Raw genomic sequence first — 26,800 nt, forward strand, 5'->3', positions numbered from 1 at the left:
CCATGAATGAAAAAAAGGCATAAAAGGTTTTGAGGGTATGATAGTAATTCATGCGCGGTTGTCTCACAGCACGTTTAGAACATGCGCCATTCAATTTCAACATGACCCTATCCATGGTCCATCCAGTTGTATGATTAAATGAGCCCAAAACAATAATTGGGTGGACCAAAAATCTGCACACCCGTGATAAAAGGGTCCACCAAAGCACTTCTCTTTTTCCTCTCAAAACATCTATTGATGTGGTAATGGGATTCTCTCCACGTTGGTAATGCAGGAAACTGGACCATTCCTATTTATAAGCACAAGTTAGGGAAGAAAAAGAATATGCGTTTGTGCTACTTGGCTTCAGTGTAAACCTCCTTAAAATAGTTATTAGATGTGGGCCGACTCGTCGGTTGGGTATTTGCTTTTGACAGTCAAGTCAGTAAGTGCACCACTCAGTGAGCTCCAGTGAGTTATAGAGCTTAAACAAAATAACAAAAGATGGGAAAGAACTCTGTTCCCTTGGCCGCGAGACTTGTTGGTTTATATACATGTTACCTTTGATTTGTCTCCGTCCGATTGAGTTAGCTTGCTTCTTGGTGGTTCATCCGATCTTAGGGTTTGTATTGATTTAGGAGTCAGGGATCTCATGGATTCCTCTTTCCAATATGGTCTCCCAAGTCTTTCAGGATCAGGATCTTTAATTTACATGTCTTGCTTAATTTCCTTGCTACGCACGCCGGATCATGGGGGTGCTTTGGGTTAACACTCAAGTTGGCTCATTCCAGCCTAGTTGGTCCTGGTTGATTCATGTTTTTCGCAGTCCACTTCTGTTGGCTCAACGGTATCATTATTTACTCATCAGCAAGTATTGACTCAACAACAAAAATATAACTATAATTTACCGCATCAAAAAGTAAGTATGCAAACTTCATATCTTGCCCATGAACTTTAATCTCACGTGTACTATTGAATTGTGACGTGTTCAGACTTGATGGATGGAAGTATGTGCTCTCTGGGAAAAAAAATTCTCTGCAGTGCACTGTTGTCGCAACAGAGAGATCCCCGTGCTCTCTTCATGCTTTTCAACCACAAATAAGGAAGGAGTTCATGAGAGTTTCACTTATGATTAACTTTATTAGAATTCAAAGGTAGATATATTTTTTAATATGTGGTGAAGAAGTGTAAAAGAGCACAGATGGGAAGTTACCTGACAGTTAGAGGATCATATACAATTATGATGCGATTCCCGTTAAATTATTTCTTTGATGTACCTAATTGACCGTTTATGAGCAGGCATTCCATTAGACCGGTTACTTGACCGGTCGGTCCCGACTCCTGACTTGGAGGTCAGACTTTTGTTTTTCTTCTTTTATTCGTTTTTTTATTTTGTGAAGTATTTTAACTACAAAATTGATGCATAGAGATTAGCAACTAGACTCTGAAACAAATTCAGACTCAGTTCATAGCATTACTTGGCGAAGTATGTCATATCACATTGAAGAATCAAAGTTTAAGCGAGGGAGTATCATAGATTCTTACTTAATATCAGGTTCCACACTTCCACCCCTGATTTGTGAAAGTCGTTTATGTTGGAGTAACTTTGTGATTTGGAGATTAGGGTTTTTCTAATATTGTCGCACGTCAAGATGTTAATCTCGTAAAGAGGTGAAAAAAAGAATTAGGGTTGTATAATTTCTCCATCAAACTTTGGTGAACCACGTCTAATTGTCAATCTCTAGAATGTAAACAAGTGATCTACCATGAATGTCTTGAGCTGAGATCATAATTTGAGACTAAAACTCTCTAATTTTGCAGGTAATGACTGCAAGTACGATGATTTGCTCAATCAAGAGGGAATGTGCAAATTCCAAATCTTGCTTGCAGGGTCTTGATTTTGACTTCTCTCTTATAGGTACCCTTCTGTACTATTTATTATCTTCGTTTCTGTATTTTCCTCTTGGGATTTAGAGGGAGTTTGTACCAGCCTTTTCCATGGATGATTTTCAGAGCTTAGCTTTGCATTTTATTGTAGTGAAATGTTTCGGTTGAACACGACTCACATGAAAACTGAATAATATGATGACTGAAGGATTTGGAAGGAGACAATAACTAGAGATATCTCAGAAACAACAGCTACGAAGTAGTGTGACTGAAGGCTTGGATGGTGATTACAAAAGCATTAGGAAAACACTATAAAATGGAGGTAGCGAATGATAATTTACTTATATTCAAATTCGAATCTGTCAACTTAAATGGCCAGTTCGAATATAATAATGTTAAATTATTGAAGTCAAATACTAAATTATTGTGATAAAACATTTTTGGTATAACCACTACTTATAATTAAATATTAATCATTAGGTAAACCATACCTTTCTAACCTATACAGCTAATAATGAATAAACAAGATTTTTAATCCTTAGGGAGAGTAGATTACAACATTATTACTTTATATGTTGAAATGTAGTCTGAGACTCTGAGTAAATATTTTTACCATCTGAAATGACCAATCTCAGATACTAGGTAATCTATTAATCAGGAGCCAAGGGAATTTTTTTACCATCCATTTGCATCCCAACCTCCACTTTTTTATGTCTCAACTCTCAACTAAATTAGCATGGACAATTGCATTCCTAATACACTCAGAAGAATGTGCTTATCAATGGGAATACCCAACTTTATAAATCCTCAAAGCTCATACAATAAAATGAACCGAAAAGAATTAAACCGAATCATGGGAAGATGTTTTTTTACTACTAAACATTGGAAATCTCTGTCACTGTAGTTTTCCTTAGATACATTATTCACAAGTAAATTGGTCAACTGGTTTAAATGCATTAGAAAGACTCTTGAATGGAAGGCAAATCGCATCTTTAAGGAAGAGCAGGATCACTTATACTGGCTGGCCAGTTGGCCCTCCTTGACGATGTAGTTTTGTGCAGGGAAGTCTTCGCCCTTGAAGTACCTATCCAGCATGTCCTCAACTCCAGCTGCATACCGCAGCTGCACCAATTCCCCATATTCTTTCATGAGTAAGCATTCAGTGAAACATAGGGAAGAAAAAGATATACCAGGAAGTGAACAATAAGAAGATATCAAAAGTTTAAATACCTGAGCATCAATTGTTGTTCCAGAAATATGAGGTGTCATTGCTTGGTTTGGCATGTATCGCCATGGATGATCCTTGGGATCTGGTTGTGGATACCACACATCACCACTATAACCTGAAATTACAAAGAAAACAAATTATTGAAGAAGGGATGGAGAAGAACAAATTTAGATAAACCCCCTAGATTCCACAACCCGAACACCAAAAAGGGCAACTGATAGAATTTGACCTATTGGAACAAACAGAAAGTAATTCATGAGCTCAACTGTAGAGGACATAATGTTTCAGATGATTTCCCATCAGTTGTGTTTTAAGGCAAATCACCAATAAAAAAAGCTGCCTTAGGAGGGTCTGTGCAGTATCTTTTGTTTTATTTGCTCTTCTTAAGTTGTTTGTCAAAACCGTCCACACATTATGTTCACAATCTTGAAATACTAGTTTTTTGATTACCTCTAATTTGTCAACTGGCGCATGCTTCAGCAACTGCTTGAGTATCCATAATTGCCCCTCGAGCATTATTTACAATTAGAACTCCTTTCTTCAACTTAGCAATCTTTTCTTTATCAACATTCCTCTGATGCATTTGAAAAATATCATTAAGAAATTTATGGAAGTGATAAGAGATCTAAATCTGTGGCATAGACAATAAGAATATACATAGTCAATCTCGGGTATAAGATAAAGACCATACTTAGTTTTCTCTGTTAGAGGCATGTTGATAATGAGTACATCAAGTTTTGGTAGCATTGCATCAAGATCCTCTTCAAACTTTACCCCTGTTGTGGCCTCCATTTCTGAGTCCATCCTCAGCCGATCATGATACAGGAGATTGCAGTTGAAAGGCTTCAATATTTGGAGCAAAAGTTTACCAATACGACGTGCACCAACTGTTCCTACTGTCTTCCCTTCAAGGTCATATGACCTATAAGAAATACCTGCAACATTCCAATCCCCTTTGACCACCTGATCGTAACCAGCTACGAAGTTCCTTACAAGGATGAGGATTCTCATGAGTTCATCTTCTGCAACCGAAACAACATTACTTCCAGTGACTTCAGCGACTGTTAGTCCAGCATCTGCTGCAGCTTTTAGATCAATGTGATCAGAGCCAATCCCTGCAGTTAAAAGAAGCTGTAAATTTTTGGCTTTCTTAATCCTCTCAGCAGTAACATATGCTGGGTGGAAAGGGGTTGATATCAGAACATGGAGATCAGAAATGTGTTTTTCAAGCTCTGCATTAGCAAATAAATCATTCAGGAAAAGACATTAGTTAACAAGCTAAAGAAAAAGAACAACCCATTAGCAGGGAATGAAGGAATTTCATCAAATTAGGAAGAAACAAAGGAATTTCAGAAATAGACAAAAATATTGAATTGCCTCTTAAAATTTCATGCACTGACTGTGATACTCTCATGGTATACATGTGGATCAGAATTATTGCTAATGGGTTCTTATCAGGGCATCAAGAAAGACTCATCACCCACAAATTAATCCTTAAAAAGTAAACCATTATCCAGTGACTAGCCACTCCAAGCTTGGCTCAACATAAACGAAGACTATGTTATTGCAAAAACTAATGCATAACCAAAATTTTTTCCTAGATCAGAAAAAAAAAATAACAAGAAAAGTATAAAATCTAGTTAGCAAATATATTGTGTGCTTACCACAGTCGGGCGCTTCTTTGTCATCGGTAACAATGTATTCATGGCCTTGTGATTCCAACCAGTCTCTAATGCCTAAAGCTCTCTCCACAGAGCCCATGAAGTTTGGATTCATTGCAGCATACTCGTTAGCCTTGTAGAACACTCCCAACTATTTTCTTGCTTCCAGGAGACACCTGTATGTTACAAGGAAGGAATCAGAACGAGTAAATTATACATAATCAAGTGCATAGCTTCTGCCAAACAGAGCAATAAGGTATTGAACGATGCCTAGCAGGAAGCAACCGTAGCTGTGATGTCTGTTAAACGTAGGGACGTATAAAATTTGTCATCCATTACGCATGAACCCAAATGATAAATTTGAAGTGAAGGACGGAAGGGGCTAAAGTTGATTCAGTATCATGCACATGGAAATTGATCTGTTAAATTCCTAGGTTAAATTTTTTTGAATCTGTGTGGAATTAGATGTTGGGTTCCTGCTGAGTATTTATTTGGAAAAATCCTATCAGTGCCAATAAAGATAATAGCAATTTTCATTAAAGCACATTCTTTAGCGGATATGTTATTTCTTGGGACAGGCTTGCAGGGGATTTGCAGAGACTGCTTTATAACATTAGATGCCAAACACCTCAAATGTGGGTTTGCTGTAGCACTTCAAAGCATTGTTCAAAAAACTGCTAATGGCACCATGAAGGTATTGTACAAACCTCCAAATGCTATGGCTGTAGCAAGATTTTTCATCTGAAAGATACGGAATGCATTGCCAATTGAATTCAATTGGGACTGGACTTGTCCAAGCATATCAGCCTCATTATTAAAGATCCAGATTAGTATGAGAGCTATTTTGGAATTTACAGCAGTGTATGGCAAGTTTTAATAAGTCACTGGGCCAAAAAAAGATGCCGATGTATTAATAGGTATCTTCACAGAATGAATCACTGAATTATCCAAAGATAGTGACTTCTAACAGCGGAAACAACATTGAACTAGCGAAGCTGCTGCTACTAATAAAACTAAACTGTTATTTGAGTTTATGTAGGGCAAAACTTAACAAATAGGTTTGGAGACTATATGATTTTACATGAATGCAGAAACTTGAAATTCTGGACTCTCTGATCAATAGAACCCATATTCTCTATTTACTGAAGTCTAATAGGGGAGAAGAAGCAAATCTGTCTAAATGATTGTCATAGAGAGTAGCATAGATTTATAAGTGCTAATGCTGTTCATTAGGATGAGAATTCTTGTTGTACATTGAGCTAAGTAATAACTCTTAGAAATACACAAAATATTCTATTTGTCAGTTTAATTATTGTGGTTCCAAAAGTTAGGCAGAAGTAAAAAATCCAAATCAGATACAAGAAGCCTGATGTAGGGACTTATAGGTACTAAAGCACCAAGCTAGGTTTTAAGGATGAATTCTACCCAACCACAGGCTGTAGTATTGACAGCTAAAATCAATTAAACGTAGGAAAATCAAGACACTCTTGGAGAAGACAAAAACAAGACCTGTTATTCTTGGGTTAGAATCTGAAAAACTGAAATTCTATAACAAAATGAAACCCATCATAGGAGAATCTGAAGCTACTTAAGTAAGTTATATTTTGGTATGGAATCAATAGCTTCACCGAGAGAAAATGGAAAAACACTAGAAATCTAAAATTGTTGAACCATAATAAGGGAGACTAGGAAAAGCATTTACATACATGAAGGGCTTTGCTGATAGGTGATGCAGCAGCAACAGTTTTAATGACAGATGGTAATGTAGATACCGAATTTGATTGATCAAAACAGTACCCAAATAGGACCTTTTCACAGGGAGACAATTGCAAATTTGATGGACTTAAAGTGAAACAGAGTTTAGATGGGAAAGATGGCTAAAACTAGAATGGTATTATAACGGGCTGAATAGATCTTCCAATAGGGGCAGAACTATAATGAAGAAAGTGACAATAACAATGTAACACGTAACACCCAGGCTTCTCACTGTAAGGTGGATCGATTGGATCGAACACCAACCTTCCTTGATCAAACACAAGGAGTCTTAACACCTAGGCTTCTCACCGCAAGGTGGATCGATTGGATCGAACACCAATCTACCTTGATCAAACACAAGGGTTCTCCAAGAGGAGGAATGCTAGCAAGCAATTTGATTTCATTTCCCAAGTTGTTTTTTCACCTCTTACATAAGTCTCTTTATATAGCATTCTAAAGAGACACAAACACTAATAGTAACATCCAACCACTAGCTAACACCACCTACCTATTAATAACTCAACTACACAACACCACTAGTCAAAACAATAATGGAAACATCCACCTACTACACCCCACTACTAGCTCCTTTTATTGACTTTTCAAAGCTAGACTTGGACTTAGTTCAAAATATGTGGGCTGGTTTTCTCCCACTAAAGTAATCCAAGCCCATGAAACCATGGGCTCATTTTAACCCACTACAATAGTCATAGCCCATGCAAGCCATGGGCTGTTTTGGATCATATCCTTAGGCTTTGATGGGCTTGACCATTGGGCTTTTCTCTTCCTTGTATATGCTGCCAATTCTGCATCAGATGGTGCAGGGGATTTAGCAGTAATGGTTTTGATGACAGAGGCTGCAGCATTCATCATTGCCATAGCTTAATTTATTTCTCTCTAGGGGAAGAAGATGAAAAAATTCTCAGTGATGAATGAACACAAAAGGCTTGGACAATTTGGAGAATGCTCTGGCTCTGCAACTCTATCTCTACTTATAAGAAGCCACAAGCACCACCAGTGATGACAAGAATCAATAGTTCTCTTACTCAGATCCTGATTCCTTACAACATGCTTCGTATTGTCTTGGATGATTTTTCTGATGGACAGGACCATGATTCATCACCTATGGTTGAGCCAGCAAGTCATCCTGTTGAATCACATGGCAAAGATCTAGAACACATGAATGGTCATATTGTTAAAATACCCCCTCAATTGGGTGAAAGGTGATTCTTAAAGGTGACACCCTTATGAAACACCCCCTCCTTTAGTGTTACGCATGACTCAGTGACTACACTGGCTTTTGTTCTTTCATTATTATTTAATTACTGAGTAGCTTTTAAGGCCTTTCTGAGTCAATGGCACATTTGTATCAACAGATGAAGAGTCTGTCAGTGATCATCTTGCCAAGCCATTTCCCTGGTCGACCCAACTTAAATCATTATTTTCACTTTAGTCTTAGTCAACAAGGTTCTAGTCAATGGGTTTTTATTTTCTTAAATTTTAGGCATTTCCCTGCTAGATAAATTTCTGATAAAATCTGGGATTATATCCCATCAGTCCTTATCAGAGTCCAAAAATGAAGTAATAAATAAATAAATAAAATCAACTATATTATTCCAGATTTACTTAGTTAAATGTTTTGTGTTGACATTTCAAGGCAAAGGTGAGCACTCCTCGATGGAAGAAAGCGTAACCCTCCTTCAACCCCTCCCCAACCCCTAACCTAGGGAGATTATAATAGTGTATTACTACAGCTATATTATCCCCAAAAAAATAAAAATAAGTAAAGTATACCACTTGTGTGTGTGTGTTTTCTTGAGGTTTGTCGGAGTCAGCTTATGCACACTTTGACTATATTTTCATGGGAGCATTTATATGTAATTTAAATATATCATTAGGGAGAGTTGAACCCATGACTTCTTCATTAAGAAGCATGGTCATTACCAACTTAGCAATTCTTTGATGGTTGTGTACCACTAATTTGCTACTTTAGGTGTGGCTTTATGCATTTATTCATATGGTTGATATTTGTTCTTCTATTCTACAAGGTTTTTGGCAGGCTAAGTCCTTGTCAGATATATGTAGCAACAAAAGGCATCTTGATATTGGAAGCCATAGGTCACAATAGGGTTAGAACCACATAATTAGTCAAGACTAGGGATTTTCAATGGATAAGTGAGCTAACCAGGTAGAAGGAGTTGGAGGAAGTAATGTCATATGGCTGGGCGGTGGGGAGAGAACGAGGGAGGGGGCAGGGTACCCAGAAGAGCAAGGTATACTAGAGAGGTTGGTTCCTTTTAGTGCAATGAGGTAATAGGTTGCTGTTATGTGTTTAATGGGGCCTATTTTGATGCATAGGTGCTAGATTGGATCAGTTTAGTATGAGATAAATAAAAGGGGTTGATTCAACTCGTTCCATTAGCTTCAAGGCTTTTGGTACATTTGTCAAATTCCTAATGTTTGGAATGAGAGCGAGCACTTGGAGGAAAGAGCCTAATGGGGCTCACTATGGGGAATGAGCATTAGATTATTAAAAAAAATAAAATCCAAATTATAATTTTTTTTGTTTTCTAAGCTCTAGCAAAGAGAGAAGGATAGTTACACTGCCCTGTTGAATGATTTGAATCAGTTATTGCTGAATCTGATTGCCTCTCTCTTATAAGTGCCATTAACTTAATATTCCCCTTGCTATCCGAAGTGTGCTAGGGGATATTAATCATTTGAGGGACCGTTTTCTTGCTTGTTCCCTCCTAGGGAGATTAACAATTGTGTTGAATTCTTGGCTAGGAAGGCAGTCTCCTTACCGAGTTGGACTGATGGATCTATTTCCGCTCCCTGGCTATTAAGGTTATGTAACTCAGAATTTATCCCTGTTATTTTTAGGAATGAAAAGTAGTTTAGCGGGGGAAAAAAAAACAGAAAAAAGAAAGAGGAGGAGCTCCCGTTATCAAAAAATCTCATAAATAGCACTAAAACGGTGAAAAAAAATCTTGCCATTCTTGTTAGAAATCTAATTTTTTGACGTTTGTCTCAGGAAATTCATACGCTGCTGCTATGCCACGTGGAACAAGCTAAAGGGTAACTGAGATCGAAACTGAAAAATTTGCTCGAGAGCTATAAGCATCAGAATTAAACCCCTAAAACTAGACAAAACACTTGCTGTCAAAGATAAATACGACCTCTTCAGATTCTGAAATGAGTCTGCAATCATATTCAGGACCGTATGGAACTTTAGACGCAAAGGCTAGAAAAGGGTGCTCTGGCACCAAAGTAAACAAATAGGATTTGGAATGACTGGTGGATAATGACTTTTATTCGATAGCCATCTGAGTGCCCTGGGCACCAAAAGACATCTGAATTCATATCAGAGTCATTTCTGTCTCAGTGCAATAGAATGGATAAGTGGCTTCTTGTTACACAGAAAGGAGGCATGTCTTATCAGATACACAAGTGCAACTTCATAAATCCTCAAAAGCTCATACAATCAATGAAATGAGAAGGATTACACAAAAAACAATGCGAAAACACTTCTTTTATGCCACACATGGGAAATTTCAGTAACAATAGTTTCCCCAGCTACATTATTCTGATTCAGTGAACCGGTTTAAATCGCATGAAAGGACTCTTCTGTAGAAAGCAATCCTCGTATTTGAGAAAGAGCAAAATCACAGGTACTGGCTGGCCAGTTTACCCTCCTTGACAATGTAGTGTTGTGCAGGAAAGTCTTCACCCTTGAAAAATTTATCTAGCATGTCCTTGACTCCAGCAGCGTACCTCAACTGCACCAATTCCCCATTTTCTTTCACAAATAAGCATTCCATGAAACAGAGAGAAGAAACAAAATGGGTAAGGAGAAACATCAATTCAATTGTTTAAATACCTGAGCATCGATTGTTGTGCCAGAAATATGGGGTGTCATTGCCTGGCTTGGCATGGATCGCCATGGATGATCCTTGGGAGCTGGTTGTTGATTCCACACATCACCACTATAACCTGAAATTCATTGAGGACATAATGTTTCAGATGGATTTCCTTGTGATTGTTAAAAGAAAATCACCAAATTAGGGGAGCTGCCTTTGAGTTAGAGCACCATCTGTTGTTTTATGTGCTCATCTTTAAGCTGTTCATTGAAACTTTCCAGATATTATGTTCACAAGCTGGAAATGATATCTCTAAATTACCTCCAATATGTCCACTGGCGCATGCATCCGCAACTGCTTGAGTGTCCATAATTGCACCTCGGGCGTTATTGACAATTAGAATTCCCTTCTTCAACATAGCAATCTTCTCTTTATTAAACATACCTCTGATGCATTTGAAAAACAATATTATGAGAAATCTTTAGAAGTAACAAGAAATAAAAATGAGCTTGGGTACAAGATAAAGAACCATACTTTGTTTTCTCTGTTAGGGGCGTGTTGATAACAAGTACATCAAGTTTTGGAAGCATTGCATCAAGATCTTCTTCAAACTTCGCCCCTGTTGCAGCTTCCATTTCTGGGTCCATCTTCAGCCGATCATGATAGAGGAGATTGCAGTTGAAAGGCTTCAATCTTTGGAGCAAAAGTTTACCGATGCGGCCTGCACCAACTGTTCCTACTGTCTTCCCTTCAAGGTCATATGATCTATAAGAAATACCTGCAACATTCCAATCCCCTTTGGCCACCTGATTGTGACCAGCTACGAAATTCCTCACGAGGATGAGGATTCTCATGAGTTCATCTTCTGCAACCGAAACAATATTGCTTCCTGTGACTTCAGCTACAGTTAGTCCAGCAGCTGCAGCAGCTTTCAGATCAATGTGATCAGAGCCAACCCCAGCAGTCAAAAGAAGCTGCAAGTTTTTGGCTTTCTTAATCCTCTCAGCAGTTACATATGCCGGGTGGAAAGGGGTTGATATCAGAACATGGAGATCAGGTATGTGTTTTTCAAGCTCTGCATCAATTAATAATCATCCATGTAAAAAGTATTAATTAACAAGCTAAAGACAATTAATAATCCATAAAGAAGGAATGGAGTTTCTCAAAAATGATTCTCAAACCAAGATCCAGTTGATTAATTTTGAAAAAACCAATCTCATCATTCAAAAAGATCCCATATATGCTAATTACATTCCAGATCAGCTAAAGCAACAAGAAGCAAAAGATGAAATCCAGATAGCATATACATGTATACTTACCACAATCAGGCCCTTCTTTGTCATCGGTGACAACATACTCATGGCCTTGTGATTCTAGCCATTCTCTTATGCCCAAAGCTCCCTCCACACAACCCACGAAGTTGGGATTCATTGCAGCATATTCATTAGCCTTGTAAAAAACCCCAACTATCTTCTTCTTTTCTGAAGCACCCTGTATATGATATCAAGATAAAACAATCAGGATGAGTAAAGCAATAGAACCATAACAGAGAGACTAGAAGGGCAATACATACATTAGTCGCCATTGCTATCTTCCTTTTGTCTCTCACGGAAGAAAATGAAGAACTTCTGAGTGTTGACTAAGCACACAGGGGTTTGGATGATTTGGAGAATGCTCTGCAACTGTCCCTATTTATAGGGAGATGATGACGAGTCTAAACAACATTTCTATCCGGATGGAAGTTTCAACAACACTTCTTTTAATTCACCAAAAAAAAAATTTTTATTTTTTATTTGAACCCTTGAGATTTGAAGAAGACAAATTTGTATTTCTCTCTTTTGTAGTGTTAAAAAATTAATTAAGTATAAATCATTATCTTTATTACCAAAATACTTTTATATTTTATTTATTTTATCACATTACTTATTGAGTTAGAAGATTACTCTAATGTCAGACTGTTGATACTTAGATACCTTATAGTTCTGTTCAAGGTTTGGGTAAGTAATAGAGAAAATCGAAAGGGCATAAGGGTATATTTATCATAAAAATAACCGAGTGTTCTTGATTTTTTTGTATATCATAGGAGAGACAAATACAAAATGTCATTTTTTATTTTTATTTTTTATGTAAATTAATTTAGATTTAACCTCAAAAAATCCAAAAAACAAAAGAAAAAAAGCAACAACAAGTCTCTCACTTACAAAGAACTGACGAGCATGATATGGTATTCTTTTGACAAAGAAAAAAGGAAAAGATATGGTATTCCTCAAATGTGACATTTGCTCGAATTTTTTGAGGATAAGATTTTGATTGCATCATTGGTGTGTGACCCATTAAGTTCACCCGAAGACCCCATCATACATTGCTAAATAGTATCCTAGGGTATCCACATATACCTAGTGACTAAAAATCCCTCGATTCTCGATTCAGCGTATGTGGAATTTTAAAAACTATCTTAAAGAAATATATGAAAATCACTCCAAAATAAAAGTAAAATATATCAATGGCTTCTGGAAGAGGAAATAAAAAAAATTCACTTCTATGGGCAGATAGCAACAGGATTTCTTCCTCTTAATAAATAATATAATCAATAATCAAATCTATTCAATACATATAAGCCTCTTAGTTTTTTAAATGACCCCTTGTCTTTTGGGCATTGTTTAGTAAAATAATGTTGGCCCTACAAGGATTGCATGTTGGTTTATATTTTAAAGTAAATGAGTGAAAGAAAGCATGAAATGCCTCGACTCTATAGTAGGGCTTGCCATTTGAAATGTAGCTTCGTACAAGGATAACACTTTTCATTCCACTATTATGAGATGAACATTGAGGTTTCAAGGTTTCAACATTGAGTGATGCCTTTTTTCATGTCCTTCCATTAAAAGAAGAGGCACAAAGGGAGTTCAATTAGTGATGCTATTCTCTTTTTGATAAATATCAATTTTATAATGCTTGGGTGCCTTATTTTTTGTGTTATTTTTTTTCTAGGGCTTATCCAATTTAGGGTTTTTCTTCTGCGGTTCCACCCATTAAACCTCCACCCCGTCCCCACCATGGAGTTGGTAACTTACGCAATACTTTTCTTTTCATTTTTTAGGCTTTATAATATAAAAGAAGAATAAAAATGGAAAGCACGATTAATGTCTATACTACAATCCAATAAATTCGAACTTTATGCATATTTAGTTGTATAGAAAATTGATATCGCATAGCCTTTAACCTTGCAAAAGTTTTATTTGTTCAAAGAAGTTCAGTGAAAATATCATTACCCATGGATATTGCAACAAAGTCTTTTTCCTCCTCGTTCCTCTCTTCTCCCATTTAGAAAAAAAAAATCACATTTATACTGTTACCTTTAAGTGCAATCTCATTAGCTCTTGTATCAATGCAAGTTATATACAAACATATAGTAATCTTTTTAGTATTTTTAAGATAATACTGGAGAAAAAAAAGGTAATGTGCTATCTTCTTTTCTCTTGTGGTGCGGGGCTTAAAATATTATGTATGCATTGACTATATGCAAATTTAGTTTTTAATTACACCATTAACAACAATAAATATGAGGAAATTCATTTATTTTGAAAGAAAAAAATAGTAAAATAGAGGGGAAGTCTTCTTTAGCACAGTTGTACCTTTTGCCTTCCTCCATATAATCTTAAAAATTAATTATTCATTTCATATATATAGGAAATTGTAGAAACGTTATTATCATTAAAATTTATGTGAAGGATCTCGTCGACTAAGTACAAAGTATAAGGGTAATGTGACAGACATATTTGGATTAAAAAAAAGTATAAATTTCTTTACAGTTTTTTCTTATAATTTTTAATCATATATATATATATTTTTTTATTATAATCGTATTAATTACACAATATGGTGAATAAGACCTTATGCAAAGTCCCCTTTCATATACAATGAGTATCCCTAGTTTTTCTCCAGCCATTTTATTTGATTACTTGACTTATGGAGTGGTTACATGAGATTTAATTCCTAACTAATATTTATGATAATTAAAGATCTAATATTGTTGGGATAGTCACTCTTCCATGGTCTTCTTCTTATTGTTTTATTTTCTTGTCAGTTCTAATTAAATTTTATAATTAATTTATTTCATGATAAAAAATATCAAAGTGGGTGTTTTTTTACTTATTGTTTTAATTGATTAACTATTCTAAGTAATCCGGTGGGAATTTATTGCTGATTCACTCTTGAAAGCAGGAGTGCCATCTAAACTGGTTGATGTGATTATGATGTGTGTTACAAGTCCTACCTTTAGAATTCTCTGGAATTGGGAAGGTACAAAAGAATTTAAACCTTCTAGAGGAATTCACCAGGGGGACCCTTTGTCACCCTATTTATTTGTCCTTTGCATGGAGAGATTGACCCATTGTATCCAAGATGCATTGGCTGTAGGGAAGTGGATCCCTGGTCGTATTCGGAAAGGGGGGATGGGAATCTCCCATCTTATGTTCGCTGATGATGTAGTTCTTTTTGCAGAAGCTTCCCTAGAGCAAATTACCATTGTGAAGGACTGCTTGGATAAATTTTGCAATGCATCGGGAAGCAAAGTGAGCACAGAGAAAACCCGTATTTTCTTCTCCAAAAATGTAGAGAGCCAGAGAGCAAAGGAGATTGCACAAAGAAGCGGCTTTACCATGACAGATGATTTGGGCAGATATCTAGGGGTACCTATTCACTATAAAAGAGACAAAAAGGTAGTTATCAATACATTATTAACAAGGTATCAGATCGGCTCTCCAGTTGGAAAGCTTCTTCGCTTTCCCTAGTGGAACGAATTGTCCTGGCAAAATCAGTTGTAATGACTATACCTTATTACTCGATGCAGATAGCTTTGATTCCAAAAGGGGTCATTGGTGAAGTTGAAAAACTAACTCGAGCCTTTATATGGGGCGAGTCAAATCAGAAAAAAGGGCACATCTTGTGAGCTGGAATGAGATTTGTAGACCGAAGGTGGAAGGCGGTTTAGGCTTTAGGAAGCTTCGGGTGATGAATGAAGCCTTTATCATGAAACTCGCTTGGGGGGTTAAAAAACAAAACTCACTTTGGTCAGCAGTTCTTCAAGATAAATACGGATCAAAAAGGCGTAAACATCCCTTTAAAGCAACCTCTCCTGATTCTCCATTGTGGCGAGCTATCTGCAGAGTTGAAAATAGAATGAAAGAGCTTTGCAAAATAAAAATTGGAGATGGAAGGAACACTTATTTTTGGAGGGACTACTGGTTAGATATATAAGGTAATTTGGAAGACCATGTGATTTCTCCAGTTCCCAGTCAGTGGCAGTGGGAAGTCGTTAACCAATACTTGGAAAGTAATGGCATGGAATGGACAACAAAAATTGAGGGATACATCCCTACAGAAATCTGCACCAAATTGAAGGATATCCCACTTCCCTCTAGTAACAATGGATCTGATGTGATGTCTTGGATCCCATCCACTGAAGGTATTTTTTCGATACACTCTGCATATGAGACATTGATAAAGAACGAACCAGCTGTAGATATGGGAATATTTGATGAAAAATTTTGGGATACTTCTTGGAAACTTCATCTTCCAAACCGATTTTGCAGTTTCTTTTGGCTAGTTGTAAATAATAGGTTGATGACTAATGCTAGAAAGCGCCACTTGCATCTTCAAGATAATGATAAATGCAATATTTGCATGACAGAGGTGGAAGATGTATTACATGTATTTAGGGATTGTTGCTTTGCAATAAGCATTTGGAAACGTATGGTTAAACCACGAAATCAAATATGGTTTTTTAGGTGCGAAAAGCAGGAATGGATCTATGCCAATATCTGTGGGTTTGCTACCAAATGGAGCAACGATTGGCCTGAGTGATTTGTGTGTACCCTACAATTTCTTTTGGGATGGCGAAATCAAGTTATCCATGAGGTAGATTTTTCCAGACCAGGGAATGGTATGCTCATTATCGAAAAATTTTATCGAGCCAATAAGGAAGCTTGTACAACATGCCGAAGCCCTGTTCTTGATCCAAGTAAAGAATTGGAAGTTTTAGGGTGGACATGCCCTAGAAGATGATGGTTTAAGTGCAACACGGATGCTGCTGTGAAAGTGAAGGAATGCTACACTCAATTAGCTGGGGTGATTTGGGATCAAGAATGTCTGTTCAGAGGAGGATTTGCTATCAAGATTCCTCTATGCCATGTAGTAGAGGCAGAACTGCGCGCAATCAAAGAAGGGGTAAAGGTAGCGTTGGATATGGGAGCATGGCCACTCCAAATAGAATCAGACTCGCTGAAGGCCATAAGGTTACTGGAACCAGAAGTTAACAAGCAAGGATCGATGGGAAGATTAGTTGCTGAAATTCGAAGCCTATATGCTTCTCGAGGCCATGTTAGATTTAGTCATGTGAGGCGTCAAAATAACAAGGCTGCTGATTGGTTTTCTAAGAGGCGGCTAATTGGAAGAGATGATCTGATCTTTTTCAATGATCCCCCGCAGGAAATGACAGACATCCTTAGAGATGATTGTCTCAAGAGTTGTGCTCTAGTTTGATTTGTTTTGTTTTTTGGGTCTTTTGACCCCGTTTTGTAAAAAAAAAAAAAAAAAAAAAAAAAAACTATTCTAAGTAAAACATTTCAATATATATTTTTTAAACCAGATAAATAATAAATTAATCACTAATCATATTGATAATCTTATATATTGAATTCAAATAAAAGAAAAGTTAACTAAGTGCAATAAATATTCTTCTGTCTCTTTTCTTATACTTTGTCCTCAACCTCAAGAAGATTCAAATTCTTGATTTTATGCTATGAAATATTCGAATCTTTTTGTGGAATTACTTGAGGTTACAATATAAGATATAAAATCAATACGAAAAAATTCGACCACTCCATAAGTCAAGTAAAAGATTATCCATGGCGTGTCAAAGCTGCAAATTCGATCCGACTCCCAAATGGCCATTTGAATCATTACGAAATTGTTGAGCACTCGTTGGGTGGTGCAGGATATTTTTGATGATATTCAAGAGATCAAACGGAGATTCCACAGGGTTGTGTTCTTCCATTATATCCGTGAATCTAACATGTGTGCTAATTTTCTTGCTAACTTCGCTATGGTTTCTTCGGAAACCCTCTTGGACCATTGTAACTTCTCAAGTGGCTTGTTCGAACTAGTTTTTTAGAACACTCGAGGTAAACGTAATCAGAGGATGTAATCTCTCTTTCCTTTCCAGTTTCTAATAAAATGGACATTTTACTAAAAAAAAAAATCGAATTTTGAATATATACATTTGTAATTCAACTATTTTACTCAGCTACTATAATATTTTCCCCGGCATCTTTAATAATCAGGCCCAGGCCCAGGCCCAGGTCCGATTTCTCTTTTTCATAACCAGTGCAGCGTCACAATTTAATTTAGCCCAACGCAAAGGTGGTGGGCTGCACTTCCTTTGGGCCTGACCTATATTCGACTCCGTTCATTCGCTCTAAGCTGGGTCTTGAGCCTGAGGTGGACAATGGGCTTTCCAAAATTCCCTATATGGGCTTCCTTAGCTCTTTGCCGCTCTACCTGAATTTGGCTTATATCCAGGCCCCAAATAAGTTCCATTGCGAGCCAACCATATGTGCCAACGGACAAATAAAACAGAGACCATTGTCATAACACGTTACGCACACGGAATTCGGATCTTCTCTCTCATGGCTTCCTAACCACAAAAATCAGTGGGTCCCACTGGTGGAGAAAAAGTTTTTTTATTTTTATTTTTTTCAAAAATTGTTTTTTACTGTGGCCCCTCTGATATTTGTGGTCAGGAAGCATCGGGGAGCACAAACGTCGGGGTCGTTGATCCGGACTCAGAACGAGCACATTGAGAGAGTCCTAGGCCCCAAGGATTAGGCTTAAAGTATCATTATTGAACATCGTATTGATCATGTGATTTTAAGAGGGGACAGAGCATGTATTCCCAGGGACTTTGCTTGAGTTTTTTTTGTTGTTGTTGTTTGGAAATGAGGTTCATCCGGGCCAGCATACGCGCACCACGACTACATCCTCAAGGCGCTTTTTATATAATTAATATAGACGGGGCTTTGCTCCTGGCCCCGAGGGGATTCGAACTCTGACCTCCTACGTGGAAGCGAAATAGTTTTGGCCGTAAGATCGAAATTTGAAATCTCAACCATCAAAATTCAACGGTCGAAATTTCGGTTTTCTAGTAAGACTTGATTCACCTTTCTATTTGTGCACTCCCAAGCAATAGCTTTGAGTACTTTTTCCATGGGATTGCCATGGACAAAAGCCAAGCTGGTTATATGGATAGGGGCAAGTGTGTTCTTATACGTTGAAGACTTGAAGTGCAAGAGTATTGTTGTACTCATTTTTTTGGAAACAATTGTTCGTTTTGTATTGAGTATTGTATTTTGGTATAATTCATTGAATTCAATAGAGAGATATATTGTTTACCAAAAAAAAAAAAAACAATAGAGAGATATATTGATTATATTGTATTGATTGTATTCATTCACATTAAGAGTGGGCCCATCTCCGATACTTTGTTATACAAATGTGGGTCCATCATAGGCTGTGTGCCATCCAGCTGGCCGTTCTTCGCCCGTTCATTCACACCACCGCGAGAGCGTCTTTTTTACATCACCGAGAGTGTGGTAACTGTGGTTTGCGATCGATTTCCTTCATCAGAAATTGACCATGGGAGCAGCAGTTCGTAACATTGCCCTTATATAGCGAAAAGGAAGAGCAGTTGATCAGTTGATAGAGTGTCAGAGTCATGGATTCGGCTAGTTCGCGACCGACAGTGACACAGCTCGAGCAGTGGGAAGTGGAGAGGAAGGTTTTCGAGATGTATCAACTCTTCAGTAGTATACCACACAATGCCCAAACCATAGCGTAAGTTTTCTTACGATATCAGCTAGGGTTTCGTTATTCATCACTTGTTCGATTTGTTTGAGTGCCGATCTAGTTCATCTCCTAGCTTATGCTTTTGATCTTCTCGCTAGGTTGGAGCTTCGTCGTGATAAACACCTGGAGTTTCTGACCAAAGGACTCCGACAACTTGGACCGAGCTTCACTGTGTTGGACGCTAAGTACTTCGCTTTCCCTTTCATTCTTGTTTCTTAAACTTACTGTTTTTCGAATCTGAATCTATGCTCAATTCTTTATCGTCCGTTGATACTTTTGCCTTGTTAACGTTTACTGGATGAAACAATCTAACATTTGATGCGTCGACTACTAAGCGTCCATTACCTAATGGTGCCGCTTCATATGTACTTCTTCGTGCAAATCATGTGGTTCTCCTTTATGCTTTTGGTTTCTAGTTGTCGTGAGGTGCAGGAGAGTAATCTATTTGAAGTGTATGAGCGGAAAGGGTGAACAGTATAGTTATCTTCAAGAATGGTTTATCTATTTGCTCTACTTTTTATCCTCAAGAGGACTAAAATTGAAACTTTATACTTTCCTCCGCTACATTATTCCAATTGGAAGTACACAACCAAAATTGATGTGAGACGAGACTTTTAGAAACTGGAATGATATCGTCATGGGTTTCAGTCTCCACGATTTTAGGATTGGGCTTGGGGTTTAGTCCCATTGCTTATTCTCGTCCTTCATGCTACTTGGTAGAGTGTCCTTGGAGAACGTCTATGATCAGTTTTCTGAGCCCATTATATTGTTTTGCCTGTTAAAAGATGAAATTGTTACAGGTCAGACATTTTATAGGTGGAAAACTCAGTATGACCACTATGTTTGATCACTTATTAGGCTTTTGTGTAGGTGTCTTGACACATAATGTTAAAAATTTGCTTAGTTACTTGCATATTCTCCCCTACAACTTTTAACGTCAGCAACATATTGCTGTTCTAGAAGACACCTAGAACCTCCTGTCAAGGTATAGATACTGCTCGCATGTATTGGTAGTAGCTGATGCCTCAACAGGGGAATGTAAATAGTTTGCAAGTCAGAATAGCTTTCAGCAGCTTTTGTCTGCCTCAATTAAATGTGAGCATAAGTTTACTCTGGAGATTACGATCGGTTACCTGAGTTCTGATTCCGTGATAAATTTTGACAAGCACAAGACAGCTAACTAAGACTTAGCTAGTTAAGAATCTCAGATAATAAATTTTGAAACTTCTACTTGTTCGTGTATCCATTGGATTCCAACTAAGATTTCTTGGTAAAAATAAAAGGTCCATTGCTGAGTGCTGGTCCCACCATGTGTGGTACTTGGAGAGGTGAGTTTAGACTTGGTCTTAAACTATGGCATTTTTGTGCAATTTGGCGCGCTGATGGCTTTACCCAGGCATTTACCCACCAACCCAAATCTTTTACCTATAGTGTAAGCAGTGGCCACTAGATTTTTCTGATACAACTAACTGGTAATGTGTTTGTTGAAAGATATCTTTGCAGTGTTGCAAATTCAATATTATCACGTCTTTTGCTCACTAAAGCCTTGCGCAGATGGATTTGACTTCTCTGTCAGTTGAACCAGTAAAACTATGATTAATTTCATGTTGAGAATGAAGTGATTTGCGGATTCATCTTTTAATGTAGCTCATCTTTCTTGCACATTATGGACTTGCTGCAATGATGACTTGATATCCAGTTGTCGGTGGATGACTGTTTCAGAGAAAAAGCAAGAATTGTGACTTTTATTTTTCATTCTCCTGGCTAAGTTGCTAGAGGGGAGTTGTTTGAATGGAAAGAATGCAACAAAGTTTATGCTGTTGCATGTGCACATATTCACATAAATTTGCTTCTCACAGCTTGCTGTAACTTGTTCTTGTATTTAACCTGTTAGGAAGCCCTTTAACTTTTATGACATGAGAAATAGGTTTACAGCTATGTTCAGTTATTTAAAAAACAGAATCAGCTAAGCCCATCTTTGGAAATTTTAAGCCTACCACTTTTAGTATTGCAGTTTTTCTTGTATAGATATTCTGCAGTCACTGATTTTTCTTTATTTTCATACTAATGCATACAACAAACTTGTTTATAGCCGACCGTGGCTCTGTTATTGGATCCTTCACTCAATTGCTTTATTGGGAGAATCCGTTGACTCTGAATTGGAGAATAATTCTATTGACTTTCTCAGTCGTTGTCAGGTTAGACGTTTTAACCTGCATTCTTGTTACCTGATTATGGTTGAAGTTCTATTTTGCTTTGGTTGATGCGGAAGTAAACTCTCTTGCTACTGTTTGATTTCTACTTTTTTTTTTTTGGGTCAAAAAATTGATCCACTTTATTTGAAGTAGTTTGTCATCCCAACTGTTATGCTCTCCTAGAATGACTGTAAAGGACAAGCAGCTTTTAGTAATCATATAACCGATGATTGTTACAACTGTATATGGTATTTCTAGATATACTATGGAGTATTAAAGCATTAGGGTTGCAGAATTGATCCTTCATATGCTATTTTTTGACTTCTTTGTTCGTCCTCCCCTATGCAATAGCCAAGTGCATAATGGTTTTGAAATATCATTTCAAACCACATAATTATTGGGTTAGTTTCCAAACCACAAAGTACAAACTGAAGTTCTTCCAGGATCTTTCAAGAGACCCAACTCATATGGAATCAAGAAGGCGTTCCTTGAAATTTTGGGGTTAGGTCTATGGGTGGTGCCCAATTGGTTCGTAACAATTGTGTTCTTATTCCCTGCTTAGGGTTTGGTTTTGTTTGATGGGATATATAGATGGATAAAGGTAATAAGGGTATTTAGGGTATGAAGGATACTTTAACCATCCCATGGGAGGTTGATAAATTCTTGGGTAGATTTGAGATGGGATAAAAACTTAGAGGAATGGGTTTAAAACTTGAAAGGAGTTTAAAGGAATTTATATTTTGATCCTTGGAGTAATCTTTTCAAGTTCCAATGATTTTAGATGGGTGGTTTGGGAGTTATTGGGTTTCTTGATTTTGGAGGGAAAATACGGTGATAATAACAAGGATGGCTAAATCTAGGGTTTGGTTGGTCTGATGGGGCTGGAATTGGGATGGAAGGTCATTAGGGTTGGGGGGTAAAGAGGTTCCTGAAGTTTGGGTCAAATTCAAAGGCTAGATTGGCGTAATATGAACTTGAATTTTGGGTCTTTAAGAAAGTTCAAAAATTCAAGAAATTCAAGAAAATAAAAAAGAGGGTGGTATGAGAAGGAGAATGTGATTAGGCGTTGACTTGTTTGTAACTTGTAACACAAGCCTTGTAATGGGGTATGATGGAGATTGAAAGAAGTGGAGGCAAACTACAAGCATCGGCAAAGGAGAATCCTTCAAATAGAAACCCTAGGGTGCTTGCTTAATCACATGGAGGTCCTTCACCTCTGATGCGGAGCTCTACTAACCTTGCTCTTAGGCGCGCAACATACTCTTTATTAATTATATTCTGAATTCTCTCTTTTTTTACATGCCTAGGGGCTAGGGCTTTATTTATAGCCTTACATAAGAAGTCTAGTGAAATTAAGACTTACAAACTGACTCTCCTAGTTGTACTCAACATACTACTCTAAATTCAAGTAGGACGTAAAACTAAACTAAAAGGACTCCGTATCATACTTGATACCTTAGACTGACTTAGATTGTTAAAACTAAATTAAAGCATTGGAAAAAGACTGTTCTACCCCTATAACTTAACTTGCGCAGAATCTACATAAATAAAGCAATTAAACCAACATAAAAGCCTATTTTCGTACTTGGCCTAAATATTAAACTTATGGGCCCCATGGTCACATAAACTTGCTGAATAAAGGCCAAGCATCCATCAAGGAACAAATTTCTCTCGAAATGGGAATTTCGACGCTGCAAAAGGCTGAAATTCCTATGTTTTTCGACCGAAACTAGACACTTTTTTTTGGACACTTATAACCGGGCCTTATATGGGCTCAAATTGATTTGGATTATTGCATACTACCTATTTCAAGCATAATAAACACTATAGAACTACTAGCTTACCAAAAAAACTATTGAAAATGTAACATCCAACTTTTCAAATATATACTACATATGAGAAGAAGCGAGAATGTTAGTAACTTAGTATGTTACTAATTACAAGTCTATTCTATTCAATGTCTCTCTCTTCCGTCTGCACCCCATACAAATGGCAATACAAGTCCCATGATGTTCGCCCCATATAGTTATCGACGTAGTCAGCAACTGTAGCTTTGTATGTGACCTTATCCACATACATAAGATTTCCTCACGGTGGGAAGTTGTGAATCTCCAAATAAGGAACTGGCTCAACTGCATATGGAAAGGCTAGTGGTGGGCCTGGTGGCTGTGGAATAGAGTGGAGATCTACTCAACAAATGTAGGAGCACCCTGGCTGTCAGCAGAATGATAAGGTCCCAGTGGCTGACTTCGATATGTGACAGTGGGAGGGACACCATAAGCAGTTCCAAAACCATAAGGCTCCACTAGTGGCTGATTGGCCTTACCCTGAATCTGATAGCCAGGAGGGACACCATATGGTCCATAACCATAAGCTTTATAAGTCGACCAAGTAGAACCAATAGTCTCCACAACACTATCATATGAGGACTCTGTAGGCCTATGCCATCTGGATCCTCTGGAGGTGGAGGAGTCTCTAGAATCATCAATGCTCATCGATCTCGTAGATCCCACCAAGCTCTCGGCATCAACCAGACGGTAGGACCCATATGATGGCGTGTTCTCTGTGCTATAGCCGTGCTGTCTCCCCTTCCCCTTCCCCTTCCTCGAATATGTAGAGGAAACATTTTGGCCTCGAGATGCAGCTCCAGTATGGTTTGATCCTGTGTCACGTGGGTAAACTGACCCTCCCTATGAATCTCGGTGGTCGTCCTCCCCCCTTGACTCTCACGTACTGGTGGTGGTGGTGGTCTTTCCCTAGGATTAGCTGAATCTTGATCACGAGGTCTAACACCCTTCTCATCCCCTCCATCATCACCGTCATCGTCATCATCACCACCATCGTCGTCATCACCAGAGGCCTGAGTCACCTCATCCTCAGTCGGACCAGACAATCAAATCCTCACTCTGGGTGGATGCACTAGGGTGTGGCACGAAGGGAGGGCGGGCGTTGCATGTGCACTCCCCTCTTGGGCCATGAAGTCCTCCACATCATCCTCCATCACCTCTACAATTTGTTTACTGGGACGACCTCCATGGTTATCAAAGCGTCCGCCTAGGCGGCAAAGCGGTTTTTGAACCGCTTAAATTGTGACCGCTTAACTAATAGGCTGATTTCTTGCCGCTTTTTTGCTTAGGCACTACCGCTTTGCTGCCTTTTGCGCCATATTGCCGCCTAGATGCTAAAGCAGCCGCTTTTTTTTTACATTTTTTAATTTGTGCATATTATTTTTTCTTTTTTTTTAATCATCATTTATTCTACAATGCCGTATATAAATTTAAATATGTGAGCCATTTCGGAATCGAGGCCCAATTTTCAAATGAACTTCGAGGCCCAAAGTTCCTGTCGGCAACAGAATGTGAAGCATGAGCCATATTCGACATTGATAATCAATGAAACATTAAATAAACAATGACTTGGAAATCAGAATAATGAGATCTATTAATTTATCATGTCAACACTGTTTGGTTAAAAAAAGGGAAAAATAGATACATCAATTTTGATTCCAATTCGAATATTATTCATGTATATTTAACAAAAAAGTCACGTTAAAAATAATTGACTAAACTATATATGAAAAATATTGTTATTCATAATTGTGTTTCTTGAATGTTTTTTTTATTTTTACTTTTATGAATGCGATTGTTGAATGTTTGTTTAGTTCTTTAGTTTATTATAAAAAGTATTTGTATTAAAAAGTAGTTGTATTAAAAATATTGACTAAACTGCTTTGGTCGCTTTATTGCCGCCTAAGCGCTGCTTAGTCGCCTAAACGCCAAGACAAAGCCCTAATCGCTTTGGTCGCTTTGCCGCTTTAATAACCATGACGACCTCCCTCCTCAGCCAACAATGGCTCTCCACTGTCCCTGATCTAGTCAACTACTGGGTTATCATCATCATCCATCTCAAATATGTCGGCCAACTCGATATTGTTACTCTCTTTGTCCATCCCATGTCTAATATGATCCTCTCTCTGTCTCATATTATAGTGTATGTAGACAAGGTCCTTTATACGCTTCACACCCAATCGGTTGCCCTCTTCAAGTGAATGAGGCTGAAGGTGCTCCAGTTTCGCTGACAACCAGTGGCAGAACATGATAGAGCACTTTGCTTGCAATCACACTCAAGTGGGGTGAATCATGTCCAAATTGCAACCACCACTCAACTGCAACAAGCATAGACTCCAAGTCATTTTAATATTTAAATAATTAAATTAAAGATAAAAATATAATAATTAAATATATAATGAAATAAATGAAGGAACTTAACCCCCAGGGGTGGATTCCCGTCTCGATACGGCCACGGAACAACCCAAGCTCCTAGTGGCATCCCTAAATGCCTTTATCTAATATATAAAGAGAAAAAACAATAACTAGTTACTAGGCTAATGACTTAGTATAAAACTATGAATTGTGAATATCAAATTATTCAAATCACTATCTCACCTCCATAATGATGATTACTTGTTTAGATGGATCCGGTTCCAACTTCTCCACTACAGTTTGGATGGCATCCATCATCCCTAGATTGTCCTTGTAATGGTAGTTAGGATTTAAATTGTATGCTGTGTAAGAAAAAGTATGTCATAAAAGGGAATAGTTAATGCTTAATAGTGTGATAACATAATGAAAATTAAATTAAATACTAAAGTTAACAACTCACTAGCCTTATGCAGTGGATGCTGCAACATAGACTGCCATCTAAGTTTGATGATTTCAAGAGCTCTCTTGTTGCCATGTGGGTGGACCTGAGCAACTTGTTGCTTCATCCTTTCTACTGCAGCAAATATGTGTGGTAGAGTCGGTTTTCTTTACTGATCTACCATCCTCAACACATGCACCACAGGCTCAAGCATCTTCACCACTATCCTCACATTATGCCAGAAAGTCTCATCGAGTATGGTCAACTGTGCTCTCCTTCCTCCCACGGATGAAGAACCCTCCTAGCTAAACCACTGCTCTGATGCAAACATGCTCCTAAGGTCAGTTTTCCTACTCTCAAAGCTTTGCAGTGCTATCCAATTAGTAGCAAATTTGGTTATGCCTGGCCTCACTAACTCACCCTGACACTTGTCCCTCATCATCCTTAATGCATATGTGTGGTTATAGATGAAGGTGCTAACTCGGGCTTGCTCCACGATCTTCTTCACAAGCTTGACATTTTCGATGCCCTTTAACATTAAGTCAATGCATTGAGCAGCACATGGAGTCCAAAAGAGCTTATATCTGTCCATCCATCAAGGCATCAATACAAAGTTATAAAGTGTATATGTAATTTAAATATATGTATTTAAAAATGAAATTTAATACTATATGTTTAGATACCTGGAGTTCT

General features: G+C 37.7%; 2 protein-coding genes, 1 long non-coding RNA gene and 1 pseudogene across 4 annotated transcripts in view; 2 read left to right on the forward strand and 2 right to left on the reverse strand.

Annotated features, from left to right (window-relative positions):
• Window positions 1-1,407: 1,407 nt before the first annotated feature.
• LOC149020582 (uncharacterized) lies at window positions 1,408-8,778 on the forward strand. The gene is made up of 3 exons (XR_016172227.1): window positions 1,408-1,534; window positions 1,801-1,897; window positions 5,334-8,778. It is a non-coding gene; the product is annotated as an uncharacterized LOC149020582 (long non-coding RNA).
• LOC149020583 (formate dehydrogenase, chloroplastic/mitochondrial pseudogene) lies at window positions 3,700-4,870 on the reverse strand (annotated as a pseudogene).
• A 1,246-nt stretch (window positions 8,779-10,024) lies between the features above and the next one.
• LOC149020584 (formate dehydrogenase, mitochondrial-like) lies at window positions 10,025-12,030 on the reverse strand. Its single transcript, XM_089148765.1, has 6 exons — window positions 11,944-12,030; window positions 11,690-11,861; window positions 10,905-11,445; window positions 10,692-10,816; window positions 10,391-10,503; window positions 10,025-10,289 (listed from the first exon to the last, which is right to left on the reverse strand). The coding sequence occupies exons 1-6, from the start codon at window positions 11,953-11,955 to the stop codon at window positions 10,176-10,178; spliced, it is 1,077 nt and encodes a 358-aa protein (XP_089004891.1). The 5' UTR covers window positions 11,956-12,030; the 3' UTR covers window positions 10,025-10,175.
• A 6,955-nt stretch (window positions 12,031-18,985) lies between these two features.
• The window catches only part of ERA1 (Prenyltransferase family protein), a 32,433-nt gene continuing 24,618 nt past the window's right edge, over window positions 18,986-26,800 (forward strand). The window contains exons 1-3 of one of the 2 annotated variants that reach the window (XM_089148766.1): window positions 18,986-19,259; window positions 19,370-19,456; window positions 21,364-21,469. In XM_089148766.1, coding sequence (XP_089004892.1) covers window positions 19,141-19,259; window positions 19,370-19,456; window positions 21,364-21,469 — 312 coding nt within the window. In that variant the 5' untranslated portion in view covers window positions 18,986-19,140. The remainder of the gene's footprint in view (window positions 19,260-19,369; window positions 19,457-21,363; window positions 21,470-26,800) is intronic. The other variant, XM_089148767.1, reaches the window with a different exon arrangement.

This window comes from Hakea prostrata, chromosome 3 (assembly GCF_041222555.1).
Source record: "Hakea prostrata isolate BN-2017 chromosome 3, UWA_Hpros_2, whole genome shotgun sequence".
NCBI lineage: Eukaryota > Viridiplantae > Streptophyta > Magnoliopsida > Proteales > Proteaceae > Hakea > Hakea prostrata.

What these genes read in the sequence shown, in the direction of transcription:
- LOC149020584 (XM_089148765.1), bottom strand. An exon ending in CCCCTAACAGAGAAAACAAA is followed by an intron (nt 10,817 to 10,904) that starts GTATGGTTCTTT and finishes CAAATGCATCAG; the next exon opens with AGGTATGTTTAATAAAGAGA. An exon ending in GCACAACAATCGATGCTCAG is followed by an intron (nt 10,290 to 10,390) that starts GTATTTAAACAA and finishes GAATTGGTGCAG; the next exon opens with TTGAGGTACGCTGCTGGAGT.